At 36.8% G+C, this 18,685-nt stretch overlaps 1 protein-coding gene across 3 annotated transcripts in view; it reads right to left on the bottom strand.

Moving 5' to 3' along the window:
- Positions 1-18,685, bottom strand: part of Coq3 (ubiquinone biosynthesis protein COQ3, mitochondrial) — a 49,674-nt gene that overhangs the window by 8,219 nt on the left and 22,770 nt on the right. For all 3 annotated transcript variants that reach the window (XM_081731178.1, XM_081731195.1, XM_081731185.1), the window contains exons 3-5: positions 16,608-16,985; positions 11,661-11,787; positions 1,625-1,861 (exon numbers count right to left, since the gene is read on the bottom strand). In XM_081731178.1, coding sequence (XP_081587304.1) covers positions 1,625-1,861; positions 11,661-11,787; positions 16,608-16,985 — 742 coding nt within the window. The remainder of the gene's footprint in view (positions 1-1,624; positions 1,862-11,660; positions 11,788-16,607; positions 16,986-18,685) is intronic.

Raw genomic sequence — 18,685 nt, 5'->3', positions numbered from 1 at the left:
GACAAACACTCGCTGGTTTCCTACCGACCCACCCATGTTAGCTGCATCTGGCAGCCATGTTATTACATTCGAGGATATTCCCATTAAAAGTCCAGATGCTATTCACATGGATTACTGTGCATTTGGACTTCTCAAACAGCGCCTTTCATATCGTCGGATACACATGTAAATGGTATCTGAAAAGCGTGATAGTAGGAGTGGGACAATCTAACCCTGGTACAGCTGCAACGAAGTCTGCTGCAGTGAAAACTACGATGTTATGCAATTGTCCATACTAGTGGCCATCATATCAAGCATGACTGAAGAGGGGATGGAATATCTTCGATACGCAACAAATTCAATTTATTCCGAATAAAAGCCTTTGTACACTCTCTGAATTCTGTTTTAATATTTCTTTGACGTTATTCCCTATATTAGACTCTTTGACTAAAATATATCGATGTTTCTTTCTCTGAATGTATTTACACTCACTTATTTAACGGCATCCGAATCTCCTCCGTATTAATACTCACCTCTAACAACTGTAAACAACTCACACCCATACTACAAACTCCGAATAATGATCTGAATAATGACTTTCTTCCACATAAAAAAAAAAATCACAATAAAACGTTTCACTGCCCAATGTAGGGGAGCTACCTGCAATAGAGAAGTATAGCTAGACTCGACTGGAACTCAAAAATAAAAGAATAATTACATCATGCAATTGTACTGTGGGATTGACAGTCTGTTTAATGACCTGCGAGCTGAGCAAAAACACCTAACTAACAAAAGATTTCAGTGCATTTGAACTGTCACAGCACACTTTTCAGCCTATGGAATATCTTCACAGAGTATCTACCTGTGTTTCACGCAGTGGTAATTGCGATGTCGGTCGATAGTCCATAATGCTGGTGTTCCGATAGTACATAATCAGTGGTAGCGGTACGGCTTTTCACAGGACAATTATACTTTGGAAATCGATCGGATATAAACCGATCAATATTCTGTATTCTTTTATAATGAGATTGCATGTTGTCGAATTTCGCGTCATGTACGAATGACAGGGGGGTGTCAACTTGGAATCGAAAATCGAATCCTGACAATTGGAACGAAACACAAAGATGTGACCAAATTGCGGGAAATGATTCGTAACATCAAAAGAGGACAAAAGACCCTCTTGCATGTTGTCGAATTCCGCAGGGATAACTATTTATCACTTCCCAAAGTATGTGCACATCTTTCTGTGACGTTCCAATTATCAGGATTCGACTCTGGATTCCAAGTTGGTACCCCTGTCACTCGTTCATGACGCGGAATTCGACAACATGCAAGAAGACTTTTCGTCTTCTTTTAATTCGTCGAATCACCTCCCGGAGTTTGTACACATCTTTCAGGTTCACCCATATTTATATACACATTTTAGATTATTTTTTATCATATGCTATTGGTTGGAACAGCTTTGGAGAAAGAAGCAGGAAACAAAAAATACTTGATTACTTAGTAGTGAATTCAATCGTCGTCTTCCACTCAGATGCCCTATCACTGAACTTTTACCGGCATGATCAGTCTCTATTATAAATGAATATTTTAGTTCCGTTCAGATTTTTACATATATACAAATATGTAACCCTAAGAGTTTTACCTTTAAAGCTTCAACACAATTTTTGATACACTCTTCCTTATCATCTACATGTTCAATTACTTCTGAAGCAATCACTGCATCAAAGGAAGATTTCTGCTTGAATTCTTCTATTGGTCCATGAATATACTGGATTTTCTTGACTATCTTTGGATCCTTCGAAGCATGATTTTTAGCAACATCAATAGACTCTTGACTAGGATCCAATCCAGTTACATTAGCTCCAATGCGCGCCAGAGCCTACGAAGAAATGAATGATCAGTACAATAAAGAAAAGCTCTTAAACTTGCACATAAATTTAATACAAATATTCTATTAAGTTTACCGGAATACAGGTGTTCGGAAACAACATCAAACAACTATGGGAAGTTAATCCTTGTACGAACACATGAAAAAAATTTTTTTAGACCAACATAGGTGCACAAAAGCATCTCTTCGGAGTTATATCCCGCAGAAAATTACCCGAGTCGATTTACAAAGAGCCATAATTTGATTTCCTTATTTATTTATTTATACATATTTCTGGGCATTACCGGAATCTGTGGTCTTAAGACTATCACGTATGCGGAATGATGTTCTTCAGCGAGGACAATATCCGGAGAAGGGAGTAAGGAAGGAAGCGGCCTGGGACCTGTATGCTAGGTACCATCCAAATATTTGACTGGTGTGAATGAGGGAAGACCAGAAAAATCCCACTCAGGATAGCTAGCATAAAAAACCTGTTACATCATTTCAACCAAGTGTTCCCACTGGAAAACAAACCCATGACCGCTCGCACGAGAGGCTACTCATGTTGCCGTCCCTGTTTCACATTCACTGGTGCATTAAAAGAATCTATAGTATGTTCAACATAATCACTATATTCTTTTACGCGACCTTGACACGACATTTCGTCCTCGATGGTTTTTCTTTATTTTATAGTTGCGATCGATTTTTGGCAGGAGATGGGGACGCGGTGACTCAGCAGTACAGCGTTCATCTCTGGCATGTGGGATCCTTGGTTCAATCCCATTCCTAGCCAAGTGGGCTTTGTGATGGACAAACATTGTATGCGTGTGTTTTCCCGTTTCCTCCCACTTTCGTCATTCCCTATTATCATCTATCTCATCATCACCGTCTCCCTTAACTTCGGTCTTCCTTTTCGTCCAAGAATTCATTTCCCAAAGTAGTTTGGTGTCGTTTGCGAACATCCTTTATTTTCAAAATAAACCTAAGGGACTAGAAAGTGTTAAAATAGTTTCTTTCTAAAAATAAATAGTTAAGAAGAACTCGTTAAATGTTTCAAGTGGAATATTATATTGTAAGAAAAAGAAATGTGGACATTGCGAATATACAACAACTATAAATATCTAAAATGTTGGTTTGGAGAAGTATGGGAAAATCGCTGAAGAAACAGGGAACTAATGTTGAGAATAATTGTGAGAAAATAACACTCTAACAGATTATTACAAAGAAGAAAAGAAATTGGTTATGTTACTATTTGAAAAGAAATTGTACTCTGAGCAATATGATGGAAGGTACAGTAGAAGAACAAGGATAAATAAGAAGACAAGTACAAAATGAAGAAGGATATTATAACGGTTAACCTCTTTGTCAACATATTAGCAGAGGATCTTACATTCAGAAAATAAACTACTACAAAAAATAAATAAATAAACTTCCATCGCTGTCCAGCTTGCGGGGATCAAGTTACCCAACGCGGCCTGCATGGCCTCTCATGCATGAAGAGCATTGGCAGAAACACCAGACATTCATCTGTTAATGACATCATTTTGCGAGCCCTCACAACGGCAGGAATTCCATCGATTCGTGAACCGTCAGGCTGTCGTCGTTCCGATGAAAAACGACCTGACGGCATGACATTAATACCTTGGATGAGAGGCAAATCACTAGTATGGGACTTTACATGTTCGGACACATTTGCCCATTCAAGCCTACCATTGACTATTATGAATGCTGGAGAAGTTGCTAGATGTAGAGAGGCAGAAAAGGAAAGGAAATACAATAATCTCCTCGATAAATTTATTTTTGCTTCAATAGCCATCGAGACCAGTGGGGCATGGGGTTCTAGAAGCCTTGATTTTATCAGAGAGGTAGGCAGACGCATATCTATCGTTTCTGGAGATGTTCGTTCAGCATCCTTCTTAATCCAACGTATATCCATTGCAGTCCAACACGGCAACGTTTCGTCAGTTCTTGGTACGTTGCCGCCTGGAAGGCAACTGGAGGAGGTGTTTCTTCTCTAGTGCAACACAAACAAGCGAACAATAGAATAACTACAAGTGTTAAGTATACTTTTAACATAAAAATGATTTCAGAAAATTCTTGTAACGTAATCCACAACAAGTATGCTCAATTTTATTTATATTTCTAGAGATTTCATTATGTCATTTCTATTTCTATAGTCTATTTGTGCCACTAAGATTTTGCATCTACTACTAGAAAGAAAAAATTGAATGTTATTTATGTATCTGTTAAATTAGCATGACTATATCTGTTTGTAGAAATATATATAAAAATGTCTCAAAAATAAATAAAAATATTCAATAATTAAATACATAATACAGTAAGTATATAAATAAATAAATAAAATAAAAATTAAATACATTATTTATTTATTTAACCCTTTCACTACATAAGTCGACTTTAGGAAAATTTCCCTAAACAGTGAATGTCGACTATAGTCCCTGTTTTAATTTTTTTTGTCCGTATCTTGGGCTTGTCGAGAGTAGTCTCCAAAGGTGTTCCGTGCGATTTTTGCGTTCTATTGTTCTCGATAAACAATAGAACGCAAAAAAAGCATGGAACACTTTTGGCGACTACTCTCGACCAGCTCAAGATACAGAAAAAATAAAAAAAATAAAATAATGACTATAGTCGAGATTCGCTGGTTAGGAAAATTTTCTTTCCGTCGACGAAGGCCAACTTACAGTGAAAGGATTAAGTAGAACTCATTTAAAATTTACTGTGTACGTAGTGAAACACAAATAAATTTTTAACGAGTTCTACTTCCTACTTATCGAGCGTATGAAACACACTGCAACATCTCAAATCACTGACGTACGCATCTTTGGCGCGCGAGACAAGGGTTCGATTACAGGTGAGAGCTCATGTGATTCGAATTGCACACTAAGCTATAAGTCCACGTCTCATGTACCCCCGCTGCTGAAAGGACGCTAATCATGCTAAATCGACCAACCGATCAAACCATTCATCTAGTAATGTTTCTCATCAATCTTCCTCACATTGTTTTTCTTTTTCCTCAACGAGTAGTATTTACGAGTATTGCGTAATTTTATCGATATTGAGGAACAATGCTAGCAGACTGATTTGCGTTCTGTTTAGTTTAGTGTTGTTTCTTCAATCCCATTAAGGAAGATGCAGTCCACCTGTATACAGGGTGAGCACAAAAACAATCCCTGATTTCAAAAGGATATAACTTTAATGCCAAACGTACTATTCTGCTCTAACATTCCCAGTAGTTGTATAGTCTCAAAAAAGTTTTTCGTGGAATCGATTGAAATTACAAACACGCGATATGCTCGCCATCTGTTACACGAGAACCATCGAGATGATAATAAAACTCGAGCCAAATTTTGTAAAGTGTAATCGATGTAATGGAGTTTATAGCTGCACTAATGCATTCTTAAAGATCTAGTAGATCTAGTCTGTGTATTTGCACAACAACTCAGAAGCTTCAACGCTTCTGAGGAACGCATCAGTGCAGCTACAAATTCCATTAAATCGGTTACGCTTCAGAAGATTTGGCTGGAGCTGAATTAACGTCTCGATGGTTCTCACGTTAACAGATGGTGCACATATCGTGTATTTATTCCAATTTATCACCTTATCTCTCGCCTTCATAATTTCCCTGGCTTTTTTTTTTTTTTAATCATTTTCTCACCAATGTCCTGTTTTCTGCTTCTATGGCTTCTGCTCCTCCCCATGCTATCCTGTGGTTTGTCTCTTTCTGATGCTTATATATTGCGTTTTTGTTCCTTTTCAATCTTACGTCATCTTTGTGCTGTTTTATCCTTTATTCCATCTTCTTTTTTGTTTTCTCCTATGTAAATTTTGCTACACTCCACGCATCCCACTCCATACATTACTCCAATTTGATCTTTTTCCAGTATTGCTTTTCTCTGGGTTTTTCGGACTACTCCAATTATATATTCAGCAAAAACGTATATTTTTTTAATTGGACAAGTGCACAGCTGTACAAATGAAAGTGAATGACTCAAGTGTTACTTTTTAACGAACGGGCGGAGCGTAATTAAAAGCTGATCTCTGGAAAGTATATTATAAGGATTCCTAGATCATAACAGAAGCATGTGACATTACAACACGTGTTATTGATTACAAACAATGAAGAGATGAGAAATCAACACGGAAGACACGAAACCAAGACGGCGGAGCCCGAGGAGGAACGAACCACCAAGAGGCCTTCTATAAAAGCGCAACTTGAGGAGGAACTGGCATCAGTCGACCAACTGATCAACTAACCAACATCTGCTCCGACGTCGCATTGGACTAGGGATCCTCACCACAACCAAAACCTCACGAAGCTGATTTGGGCTGAGGGGGTTTTCCTTCAAGACTCACCAAAACCTTGCAGCTGCCTTGGAGACTGCTTTGAGAGAAGGGGCACCGTGCAAAATACCGACCTCCTTCATTTGGTCAATTAGAAGAAAAAACACTATTTATCTTTGTAAATCAAAGACATTGTATTTAGGAATTTTTATAATAAGGTAAAGGGGAAAAGACTCGCCCGGACTGTTATTTTGTCTTTACCTATAAAGATCATTTCAATACGAGGCAACCAACTCCCAAGTAGACAGAAGTAGTGGAAGTCTGATGAAGATACAGTTATTGTGTTGAAACTGTTACGTGATTGTGTTTTTTATATATATTATCACATAGCCTTGCTCATTGTGTTGTTAGTTTAGTTTCATAATGTGGAAACAAGGCCTAATGGAATAATTATGGTATTAAAATTATATCCTTTTCAAATCAGAGACTGTTTTCGCGCTCATCTTGTATTTCAGTTAAGACCATAAATAGATTCAATTGATTGGTTGGAGTTCAGGATCCCTTTGTTTCGAGGCTATATGAGATATGGATCTACAGTTTTCACGCTAGAACTCGAAAGAAATCGAGCCCGGCACTCGTGCACCAAGGCAGGAGCACTAGCCCCTGGATAAGGAGGAAGGTTCGAAAGAGATGAACGTGTAGAATAGATCATCACATCAATGGGACTACGGCTTAAAGAATCTTCTGAGGTAGAAATATTTAAAGTAGGATACACCTGCTATTTCGAACTTATCAGTGAAAGTGACAAACTACTTGGGAACTATTGTGATTATTATTATTATTATATTTACGACTTACATTTGTAGCAAATTATGATACAAATTCAATCTGAATCGCATTTTATGTATTACGTATGATGAGTAATCATAGATTCATAAAAGACGTCAAATAAAATACGGAAGTACTTCACAATTCCATTCATTATGAATGGATTTGTGAATTACTTTCGTAGTTATTGTATTTCTTTTATGAATTTATTATTATTATTATTTTATTATTACTTGGGACCAATAATAATAATAATAATAATAATAATAGTAATAATAATAATAATAATAATAATAATAATAATAATAATAATAATAATAATAATAATAATATACTTGGGGTATGAACGGGTATATACCTCACATACTTGGGGAATGAAAGGGAATGTAGGGCATAGAGTATTACTGTTTGGCATCAGTTTAACCTAAAATATAAGATGTTTTTGTTTAACCTCTAAAAATATTGATGATGCTAAAATCACACATATTTGAAGTATGAGGGATTATATTAAACTGACCACTTTCAACTACAAGCATATATTCATTCATACATGTAAGTTATGTGTGATCATGGTTTTGATCTTTATTACTGTACTATACACTACAAGAATATTCCTTCGTACTTCTCTTGTTGCCTACATTTAGAACTAAAAACTAAACACTAAAAAATTTAGCAACCTACTATCCATTTCATAAAGATAGGCCCCTGACTTGGCGGTGCTGCCGTGACGTCCAGTCAAAACTTATATTACATTGTCGTACCTCGTTGGAATGTTGTCTTTTCAATACTTAAGACATACAAATTTTTTTTGTACTGTGTAGTGAAAAAAAGATAGAAATTAATGAAAAAGTGCGTATTTTTTCGTACTTTTTTGTTAAATCAATGTTTATAGGGCTATATCTCGGAAAGGAGATAATATGAAATAATTTCCTGTGCACGATATGTAGATGCATATATTACCTGTAAGTTCTGAAAATTTCATTACTCAACACGTAGTAATTTTCTTGTTATTCAGTAAAAAGTGAGACATCATTATCTCTGAATTGCTGCGGTGTATTTACAATCTGAAAAAACTTTTAGAAAGATCTTAAAGTAGCTTTTTCAACCAAACTGTTTTGACTTGTTTTAAAAGATAAACAATCACAAATATGACATTATGATTTTCTCAGCTTTGAGCCCTTTCCTATCGCAGTTTATACGGAGTGCTACGTTGCCACATTTTCCTGGCGCTATACACTCTCAGCCGGACGGGTATTTAAACTTGTCATGCACACTGTCCGGCACTTTTTAGATATTTTTAAAATTTTATGTCTCCACAGATTTTAAACCAATTTCTTAGAAATTAACAGGATATACAGTAAATGTGCCAAATGTTCAAAATTAGAAAAGCGAACTCTTACTTTGTTTGGATTTGCATGTGATGGGCCTCGAAAATTTGTTGCTTTTTGTCAGTTTTTCACTTACTGCACGCAGTACAAAATACACTTGCACAGAAACAAATACAAGCACAAACTTTATTATACGACACAACCTTTGTTGATATGTAATATTGAGTTTACACTTCACAGAAAATCTGTTTTCAGATCTAGGAGTCCCAGTACTTCTCTTTAGTGTTGTACATTTCGAAGCACTTTCCCACGCAAAGTCCAACTTTAAATATCAGGCAATAAACCAGGGATGCAAATAAGCAACAAAAGTGCACTCGCCCAAGAAAAAAGTTACTAGCCCACATCACATAATAAAAATAATTTACTTAACTTCCATATGATATTAAATACTCGCCCGCACCGATGAACCACACGCCCCGGGCGAGAGAGTGGTTATTTGCATTCCTGCAATAAACGCTAATATTTATTAAAAACTTCCTTTCACCTTGCGGATGCTACGTACTTGTAGTTTGGATTCCACGTTTATCAGTAGGTCCACGTCTCATATAGCCTCACTGCTGAACAGGACGTTCAATTCAAAATTAACTCAACTTTTTTTTTTTAACTATAAAACTTCATCGGTAAAAACAGCTGAAACACTTTATATGCGGAATACTCTGTAGATAGCCCAGCATTTTGATCAATTCCCGGGACCCACTAAACAGGGGTTTTGCGTTTACTTGAATTTTATCGCTCCAAGCTACATCAGAATCTGTCTTTGATTAGGAACGACACGTTTTTTTCTCTCTTTCTCGGCGCAGCCTCAGGGTCACTTGAAACCGAGTTACTACCTTGTTCACTCCCGAATACGCCACTGAGCACAGACTAATCAATGTCATTACTATTCATTACTAACTCATAACCGTCTGAATCGGAGTCATTCATCAATTTTGCAATTTCATTATCGCTAAAAATTTTGCCTCTTCTTTTTGTAATACCGCCGCTCGTAAAGGAATATATATATATAATGCGTGTGTAAGTTTTTGACGCCTACGAACCGAAGGGAAGTGTTGAAGACGTAATCAGTGCGACGTGATTAGACGCAAATACAGCCCTCGTCAGCTACTCATTGCATTGTTTTCTTTCTTTGAAAGAAAACAAAGGACCCATTCTGTGTTACTGTACATTCGGCAGGGGAATTGATCGCAGAACTTGGGTGAACACGTGATTGCCAAGGCTACATTTCTTTTTAACCTTTAACATGTTCCTAAGCTGGAAAGTGTGTATACTAATAGATCTTGAGGTAGAAATGGAGCCATTGTTATTAAGTGTTCAGGAAGATAGCAGGAGCAGCGATGAGTCAACAAACCCATTACGGAAGTGAATGAAGTAAATAGATTAAGAGATGAGTTTTTGGATGTTTTACTTCAACGTTTTATTTTTGATTACATTGAGATGTATAATGCATTATTATTATTCTTATGATGTTGTGAAAGATTATAATAAATACTTTTTTCTATTACATTCTTTATGAAGTAGGCTTCGCGCTACAGGCTTCCTGAACGCGACAACACTGTACGACAGCGGTGCCGCACTTCCACTTACTGTATGCTGTATCTTCATATAAGCGCGGGGTATTTAAAGATTGGGCTGCAACATGGCTCACCGCTTAACGCAGAGAATATGTTGAAGTAAAAAATTTTTTTAAAAAATAAATACTCTACCAACCAAACCTTTTTTGTTAATAGTTTCAAATATTTGGAACACTAGACTTCCAAATTTTCGAACAGTGTTTTGTACGTTTCTCTACCTACCATGGTAAAGGAAATCAGAGCGTCATACATTTGTTTTAATTACACAAAAAGTATCAAGTGATGAAAATTGAATTTTTCACAACTTACAGTTAATGGATGCATCTACATATTGTACACAGGAAATTATCTCACGTGACCTCTTTTCTGAGATATAGTCCTATAAACATTGATCTACCAAAAAAGTACGAAAAAATATGCACTTTTTCATTAATTTTTATTTTTTTCTCACTACATAGTACAAAGAAAATTTGTATGTCTTAAGTATTGAAAAGACAAGATTCCAGCAATTCCAACGAGGTACGACAATGCAATATAAGTTTCGACTGAACGTCATGGCAGCACCACGAAGTCAGGGGCCTATCTTTATGAAATGGATAGTAGGTATTATAAATTCTCATGTATGTATCAAGAGAAACACAAATTATGATGATGTGATGTGTACTAAGCAAAACCATAGTCATAACAATACTAAAAAGTTATTGCTGATTTCAAAGGTTTTTGTTAAGACTAATTTAATTAATGTATAAAAATTTTTGTAAAGCCAAAGCTCTTAATCTAGTGTCTGGTCAGCGAACGCAATAGAATTGATCGCCGAAATCATTGCAAGAAAATAATCAACCGATTAGAGTTTCCAGGACACACAAAAAGTTCGCGGTTATTAATCTTAACAAAATGTGCCATATTGTGGCTATGTTAAAATATAGTACAGTTAGTGATATTGCCTTATATTTATGTGTTTTATCTATGTTTTCGAAAAGGATTTCCACGATGACGTTAACGAGCAGAAAAAAATGAACTACTACGTCGAATATTCTAAGTATACATACTTTAAGTACATAACATGAATTTATTAAAAAGATACCGAAACATATTCCAAAAACGAAGAAGTATATTTACTGCATCATGAGCGAATTCCCAAGGAAGAAAAATTCAACTACAATATTGCCATTGGAGTTGGAACGGTCCAGTACTCGAGCAATTGCAATTGCAATACAAACTAAGTTTCAAGCAAATTTTGCTCTGGAATAAAAATGCTGCTTTGGAATTCACACACCCACCACGTTTTTCCTGCGCTTGAGCCACCCATATAATTTGCTGTTCAGTTCGTTGTCGAAAGCTGTAGTGAAAGTATCTCATCTGATTTCCGCAGCTAATTTTAAGCTTTTATATCTGTTTTGCGTTTCATACAATAAACTACTTAATGTATTCACCATCGGTCCTAAGAAGTTAATTTTTATGCAGGAATTATTATTTCTATCTGCTACTACTTTGCTTTAAAATCCAGTGCCTCACTGTTACAATTAATTTAGAAATTCGAGTTTGTGTGTCCCCAAAAACGAATTAATCCAGTTTCTATTACATTTAAGGGCAAAAAATCGTCTTCAAAACTTGGAAGATTTGGAACTCGAATAAGTTTCTAAAACGGATTGAGTTTGGATTCCAAGGAATCACTGTATACTATTTCTTATTTATACGTTTCTTTTCTGCTAAGAGAAATACCTCACTTAATATTCCTCCTCCACATCCAACATCAAGGATTGACACTCCCTCCAGTGGCTGAGCTGAATTTATAGCCTTTGGATTTGTTTGCTTGTTATTGATTAAACCATCTCGAACTAACTGAACTCTGCAATTAGAATAAATAAATAAATAAAAAACAGAAAATTTACAATGAAATGCAATCGGAGTAATAAAAACAAATAACGGTGTCACAGTACAATAGGTGAAAGAGTTTAACTGAAAGTAATTAAATTTCATTTTAGCGTTGTATAACACGGATAAATTAGTATTTTGCATCCTGGGCAATATACTAAGCCGCTAATCTCAATTGCACTGCGGGTAGTCTATCAAACAGATAGTATTTATAATTATTCGTCGTAAAGGAACACACACAGACGTGTTTAAATTATTAGACTCAACATTCAGTTTCTGAATATTTTACTGTTCGTATAATATTACGTGAGAAAACGCGTTCGAATTTAGTCCAAATTACTGCTTTGTAACTCTGTCCTAATTGCTAGTGGGTATGGCACATGCTTTTCAATATCAATAAAACAAATGAGTACGTGACATTCAAATATGATTACTGTACAGTGTGTATATCCAAATTGGAAATAAAAAATGAAATGGAATACTTACAAGAAAATGATCTCTCACACAAAGATTAATATTCCATCTGAAATTCCTTATTCTTTATTAAGTCTTTTATCGTTTGTGGTATGATACGTACGAGTTTAGCACATTTTGCCTTCAATTCAGCATCATGATACCACAAATGGTTGATCTCTTCTTCAATTGATGTTTGATTGTAATGTGTTTTCTTTAGGTTTTCCTTCATGAAGCTCGAAAGGTTTTCAGTCGGGTTCATATCAGGACTATTGCCCGGCCACGGAAAAACACTAATTTCGTTGTACTCGAAGAATATTGTCACAGCTTTGGCTCGGTGGCATGGAGCTCCATCATGAATAAAGATGAAGTGTGCGTCATCAAACCAGACTGCAGTTCTTCTTGAAGAACCTGTAGGTATTGGTCGTGCTTCATTGTTCCCTCTACTGAAGTAGGATGCTTCACGGTTTGTTGGAGACACTCCAACTTAAATTCCTGGCTAGATTTACATATTGTGAGCATTTATCAGACACACAGACACATGATTCGTCACTAAACACACTATTCTTCCATTATCAGCAGTCCAATGTTCTAGGCCTCGTGCCTATTCGACTTGCTTCTTTGCCATGATTGGAATAATTTTTCCTTCCTTGGCCTGCGTGCTTTTATTCTCTCAGCACACAGAATCCTTCGAACATTTTCAAGCGAAATATTTGCACCATACCCCGTCATTTTTGTGCTGAAGTCTCTAGAATTTGAGTTTCTGTTTCCCAGCGCCAATCTTAGTTTTCTGATACCTCTTAGCGATAGCTTTGGTTTTCGCCCACATTTCCCAACCCTATTTTGCTGATACATTTGCTTCTTGCTCATTGCAACGGAAATTCTACTCACAGTTTTTTCCCTACCCCAACTCTACTAGCAATCTGTCATTATGCATATCTTGCTTCCTCCAGAATTGTTATGATAAATTCCACTTTATGTGGAGAAAGGTCTCTGGCTTTTCCCACTATGGCGCGATTACAGGACTTCACAGAATAAAAGATTAATACACAAAACACGTCACGATCACATTAAACTGGCCCATTCGAGCTGCTGAACGCTTTGAATGTTGTAACTGCTTACGACTGCAACTACAACATTTCAAACTGTAATTTGTTAACAGAAACCACAATAGCTGTCTACAACTGAAACAATACTTTCAGAATTTCCCCCTCCACTAATGCCATCTACTGTTCAACGGTGATATCACCACTTTAATTGTCAATAAACAAATGAAGGATCCTATATTGGTGGTTTAACAGTTAAATTACGCGTTGTAGAATTCCAAAATTGTGACTGCAACATCAACTTTATATTTTTCGAACTTGAGTTTAATAATTTGAAATCGTCTGTAGGGAACCGTATTTTTTTATTTCCATACCTTAGAATCAATTGGATGGATCACGTCAATCACCGAAGTGGATTCGTTAACTTCTGACTCTTCATGTCCTGACCAAAATTGATTGTGATAACGAAGTAGTTCTTGAGATTCTGTGCTTTCCCGATGGACACACGGACAAACATAGTACATACTGTACATAAAGGAATTTTCATAAGTCCTTTAAAATCCTTTTAGTAAACTAGTGCGATAGCCATGTCACTTATCAAGATAAAACATACTAAAATGTAACCAAATCAAGCCTTTCATTATAACTAGCAAGACGACAGTATGGTCAAACATTATGGCATTATAACAGTACGGTTAAACGATATACCGTAACATCTGGATTATGATTAACTTCTTAAACTTCTTAAATTTTTTTCTTTCATTTAAAGATAAACTTCTATCTGACTGACATTTACCGAACAAAACGACAAGTACAAAGATAAATTCTCATGCGTTGTTTCTGAGAAAAACGATTCACTATGAGCATGAATCTCCTTGTCATTCCTCACAACATCTGTACATGTCCCTTTACAGACACAAGTGAAAGACATCTTGATAAAAACTGGCAAGGGGAGATTGTTTCAATATAACGCACCATTTGCAAGATTTGAGCCTACTTTCTGTTGGAGTTTCTAATTCATGTATGATCAGTGTTTCTTTTTCTTGCAAGCAATATATAAGCAAATATATTACACACACAATTAATTATAATGTCAATGATATATGATGTTCATTGGGCAAAACACTCCAAACAATAAAGATTCATCTAAGACTGGAAAAATGATTATCCTTCGTTTTTCATTATCATTTGGACATGAAACAAACGCCTCAGATATACAACCCTTGTACACAAATATGTGGTGTTGGAATGTATAACTCGTAGGATATGAAGCTTTTTTTTTTAAATCAACACTTCCCGTGTACCCCTAAAAAATGTAACAAAGAAATGTTTTTTTTTTTTAATATTCAATTAGAACTGAACAATCTACACAAAATTTGCAATCGATCAGTGAAAACGGCATATTTCCTAGAGCCTATGGTTCCCGAGAACTCACTGTCAAAAGGATTTGCCATAAACATATAAACGTCCACAAACATATAAACTTTCTAGCATTTTAATATACAGATTGTTGTTTGTGTTCTTCTAACGGACACACACATACTCACAACATGAAACATATATTCCCAATACTGGCACAATACTACTTGTAAAGAATATATTGCATAGGTCTACATCTTGTACTACAAGGATGTATCAAGGTGTATAGCCAACAAACGAACTATTTCATAGAAACAAGTTACAAGTCACATGATGCACGCGCAGCGCTTGCGATATTAAAGCTGAATATCGTCTACATTTGTAACTAAGAGTCACCGCCACACTGAATACACACGTGAACAGGCGCATGCATACAGCTGTAGAAAATATAGGATGTTATTTTGTGAAATTTGTGTTCCATGCTTATTACACCTGCACAGTCAGGTTAGCAATTGTGATTGCTAGTTGAAGAAAACCTGAAGCTAACGCCCGACAAATGTTCTAAACATGTTCAATGGGAAATAGATCTGGTAATTTTCATGGCCAGGATAACGCACGCACATTTCGAAGACATCATCATTCATGTTTTAGATGAAGTATAAGCTAAGCATTACCTTGTTAAAACAGATTTTTCCCCTTCCCCACCTCCCTCTAATTAACTATATAGCCTATGAAATCTGACGGTTCATTAACGCATTCACAATAGCTTTCCATTGATTTCTGTCGTTAGCCAGCTGGATCCAGTTTTTACTTTGTATCCCTATTTCTATGAGATCCATCTTAATATTGTCCTCTCATCTGCGCCTAGGTCTTCCTAATGGTCTTTTACCGATTAGGGTTTTCAGTTAAAGTTTTGAAATTGTTCCCATTTTCCTCCATTCTGGTGACACGATTTGCCCGCCTGAGACTTCTGGACTTAACAAACTCTAACAATGTTAGGTAAACGGTACAAATTATGCAGTTCCACGTTATGAAATTTCAGTTATTTTCCAATCCCATCGCTCTTGGATTCGAATATTCGCCTCAAAATTTTATCTTCAAATATTTTCAGTCTGTAGTCTTCCTTCAAACTAAGTGCCCATATTTCGCAACCATGTAGCACAACAGGTATATCGCTGCTTAAAGTAAACCCAACAGGTTCGATCACCATTCTGCCGTAAATGTTTCCAGTCAAAGGATAACAATCAAGAAATTGTATCATAAAACTTAGCTTCCCCCATTGATCACAAAAATAAGGCCAATATAACGATGACACATACACTCCACAACAAACGTTCACTATACCTCCTTCTTATCTGAGTACGTCCGTAACTGACACCTGTCAAAAACGCTTTTATTCTTGAATACCGCAAAGTTTCATTTGTCTTTTCAGAGGGCTATCTACAGCAGCGGCTCGAATTTATGCATATGGCTTCCGACTCACCATAACCGTTCTGTGAATGCTAATATATTTCTCTCCAATAAACTCAGTGTCCCCGACTTTAGTCTCTTGATACAAGACTTCTTACAATGATGAACATTCTACCATTCGTATCATAATCCCATGATATGAAAATCTACCTTCTCGAAGGACTACCACACGAACTCGTTCAAGTTCAGCTAAACACTTGTATTTATGTCGTTGTCGCCTTTGAGACACACCGGAAGTTTTGTACATGCTACCACAATCTCTTGTGGTAACACGAATGTTTATTAGCTGTTTAAGAGGTTTCTATAGAAAATGTTTTTCCATAGATGCTGAATGCGCATCCCTGTAATGATCCTGTAAGTTGTCTGAAGCTTAGGTAGACGGATTTGCTGACAACTTTTCAATCCCCTATTGTAACTCGTTTCTGATGTTATGATTTCATTTTCCGTAAGTGATCCTGTAACTTACCTTAGTTTATTCATAGCGTGTAGGCCCGTACATTCTCCACGTTCCTCCCACCAGCTATCTGCATATTTGCTAAACTTAGCAATTTCTTCGAAATTTGGACGTGGAATTTTAGGTTTTTCAATTTTAAATGATTGTTCTGACCCCGAATCTGATCCTATTGCAGAGCCACGACTAGCAGTTGATTTTGGTTTTTCCTCTTTTGCAGACCTTGATTCAGTCTTCGGCCCTGGCGTCCCTTGTGTTGGAGAGGAAGAATCAGAGCCTGACTTTGCAGCGTCTGCCTTTACAGGAGTATTGGGTTTTGCTTCTTTTATGGCTTTAGAAACATTCTTTCCCGTTGCACACTCATTGTTCTTCGCTGAAGCTGCATAAGATGCTCTGAAAAATAGACAATATGATTCCTATTAGTATTCAGATAATGTGTCCATCTACATTAGTAGTTTCTACTTATAAATATCTTCAAACATGTTTACATTATTCTTTTTTTATTTTAAGAAAACCGATCTTTCTCCATGTAATAATGATCATCTCCAATTGGTTTATTGCTTATATACGAGGATGAGTCGAAATAAATGTCGTTTCCTGCCGACTCCATATGATTGTGCGTGGTGAGACATAGAAACAAGACGAAGTGGAGTGTAGTGATCTCGCTTTGTTAGATCAATGTCTTAGCTATCACGCAACGTCTCGGCGGGTTTCGTGTGACCAATGAAGATTATGTCGTGGATGAGGTAGTCGTAATTTGTCGTCTCCTCAAACTTATTGGAAAAACGAGTACACGCCGCAGTAGTCTGCTGTGCATTATGTATCATGGAAGAAGATGTACACGCAAAACAACGGTGCCCCTTATAAAGCTCTCATGCATGCAGTAAGAACAAAAACCAATGTTCTAACTAGGATAGGAGGATGTTCCAGTCGTCAACGGTGACGCTTTGACATGAAAGGCAAAGTTGTGCATTTGGTGGAGCTCATGATGGATCAATGCAACGGCAACTCATTCCGAATTAGCGTACAGGGTGTCCGAGAAGTCCTTCCCTGATTACAGAAATTGATAACTCAGGCTAGAAATAAGATAGAAATATGAAACTGGTGTTGAATTGTTTACAAACTATAAAAGTTTTTGTCTGTGTTAGGTTTGTTCTGTTTTACCAAGTCTCAATTTTGTTTGTTTTAGGTTTGTAGTACGTAAGTAAGAAGCGCAAGAAGCCATGCCAACCAACCAGGAGAAGGCACAGTGTGTCCTGTGGTACCATGAGACACGATCACCAACCACGGTGCAGAGACAGTTCCAGACAACATTTGGGAGGACTCCACCTGATGTCAAGAGCATTAAAGCCTGGTATGAGAAGTTCAAGAACACAGGGTCGGTTGCTGACCTTCCGAGGTCTGGTCGACCAAGAACCTCAAGATCCCTCCAGTGATGTTGGCTAATGTGTGGATGGAAATTGAATATCGCCTAGATGTGCTACGTGCTACCAAGGGTGCTCATGTGGAAGTGTACTGATGTGACCAAAACTTTTATAGTTTGTAAACAATTCAACACCAGTTTCATATTTCTATCGTGTTTCTAGCCTGAGTTATCAATTTCTGTAATCAGGGAAGGACTTCTCGGACACCCTGTATTATAGACGCTAATTTCTATGCTGAAGAACTGAAATACGTGTCCTGAGTTTTGTGTCAGAAATACCCGAGCACCCTGCTCCAAATCGACAACGCCCCTTGTCATCGATCTTGGAAGGTGCAACAGAAACTCTATGCATTAGTAGAACTGGTACTTCTTCCCTATTGGTGTAAAGATCAGACTTACCACCAGTTACCACCTTCTTCGTTTGATGGTTCACTTCCTCCAAGGCTAGCTCTGAGCTGAGATCACGAATCCCTCCAATAAAACCGCCAGAATAATAGCAACACGATTATTTTTTAACAGTTGACCAGCAGGTGAAAAAAGGACAGTCAAAATCGATGGTTTTTTAATTCGCTAAGTGACTCCCCACGTAATTTCCCGTTCTGCTGGTATGAAGTCAACATAACAAAAATGACATGTATTTCAACTCACCCTGATGGTGGTCGAATTCGAT

This window comes from Thermobia domestica, chromosome 1 (genome assembly GCF_964235325.1).
Source record: "Thermobia domestica chromosome 1, izTheDome1.hap1.1, whole genome shotgun sequence".
In the NCBI taxonomy this organism is placed as follows: Eukaryota; Metazoa; Arthropoda; class Insecta; order Zygentoma; family Lepismatidae; genus Thermobia; species Thermobia domestica.
Note: the sequence above shows the minus strand (reverse complement) of the source record. Positions and strands in the feature narration are given on the sequence as shown.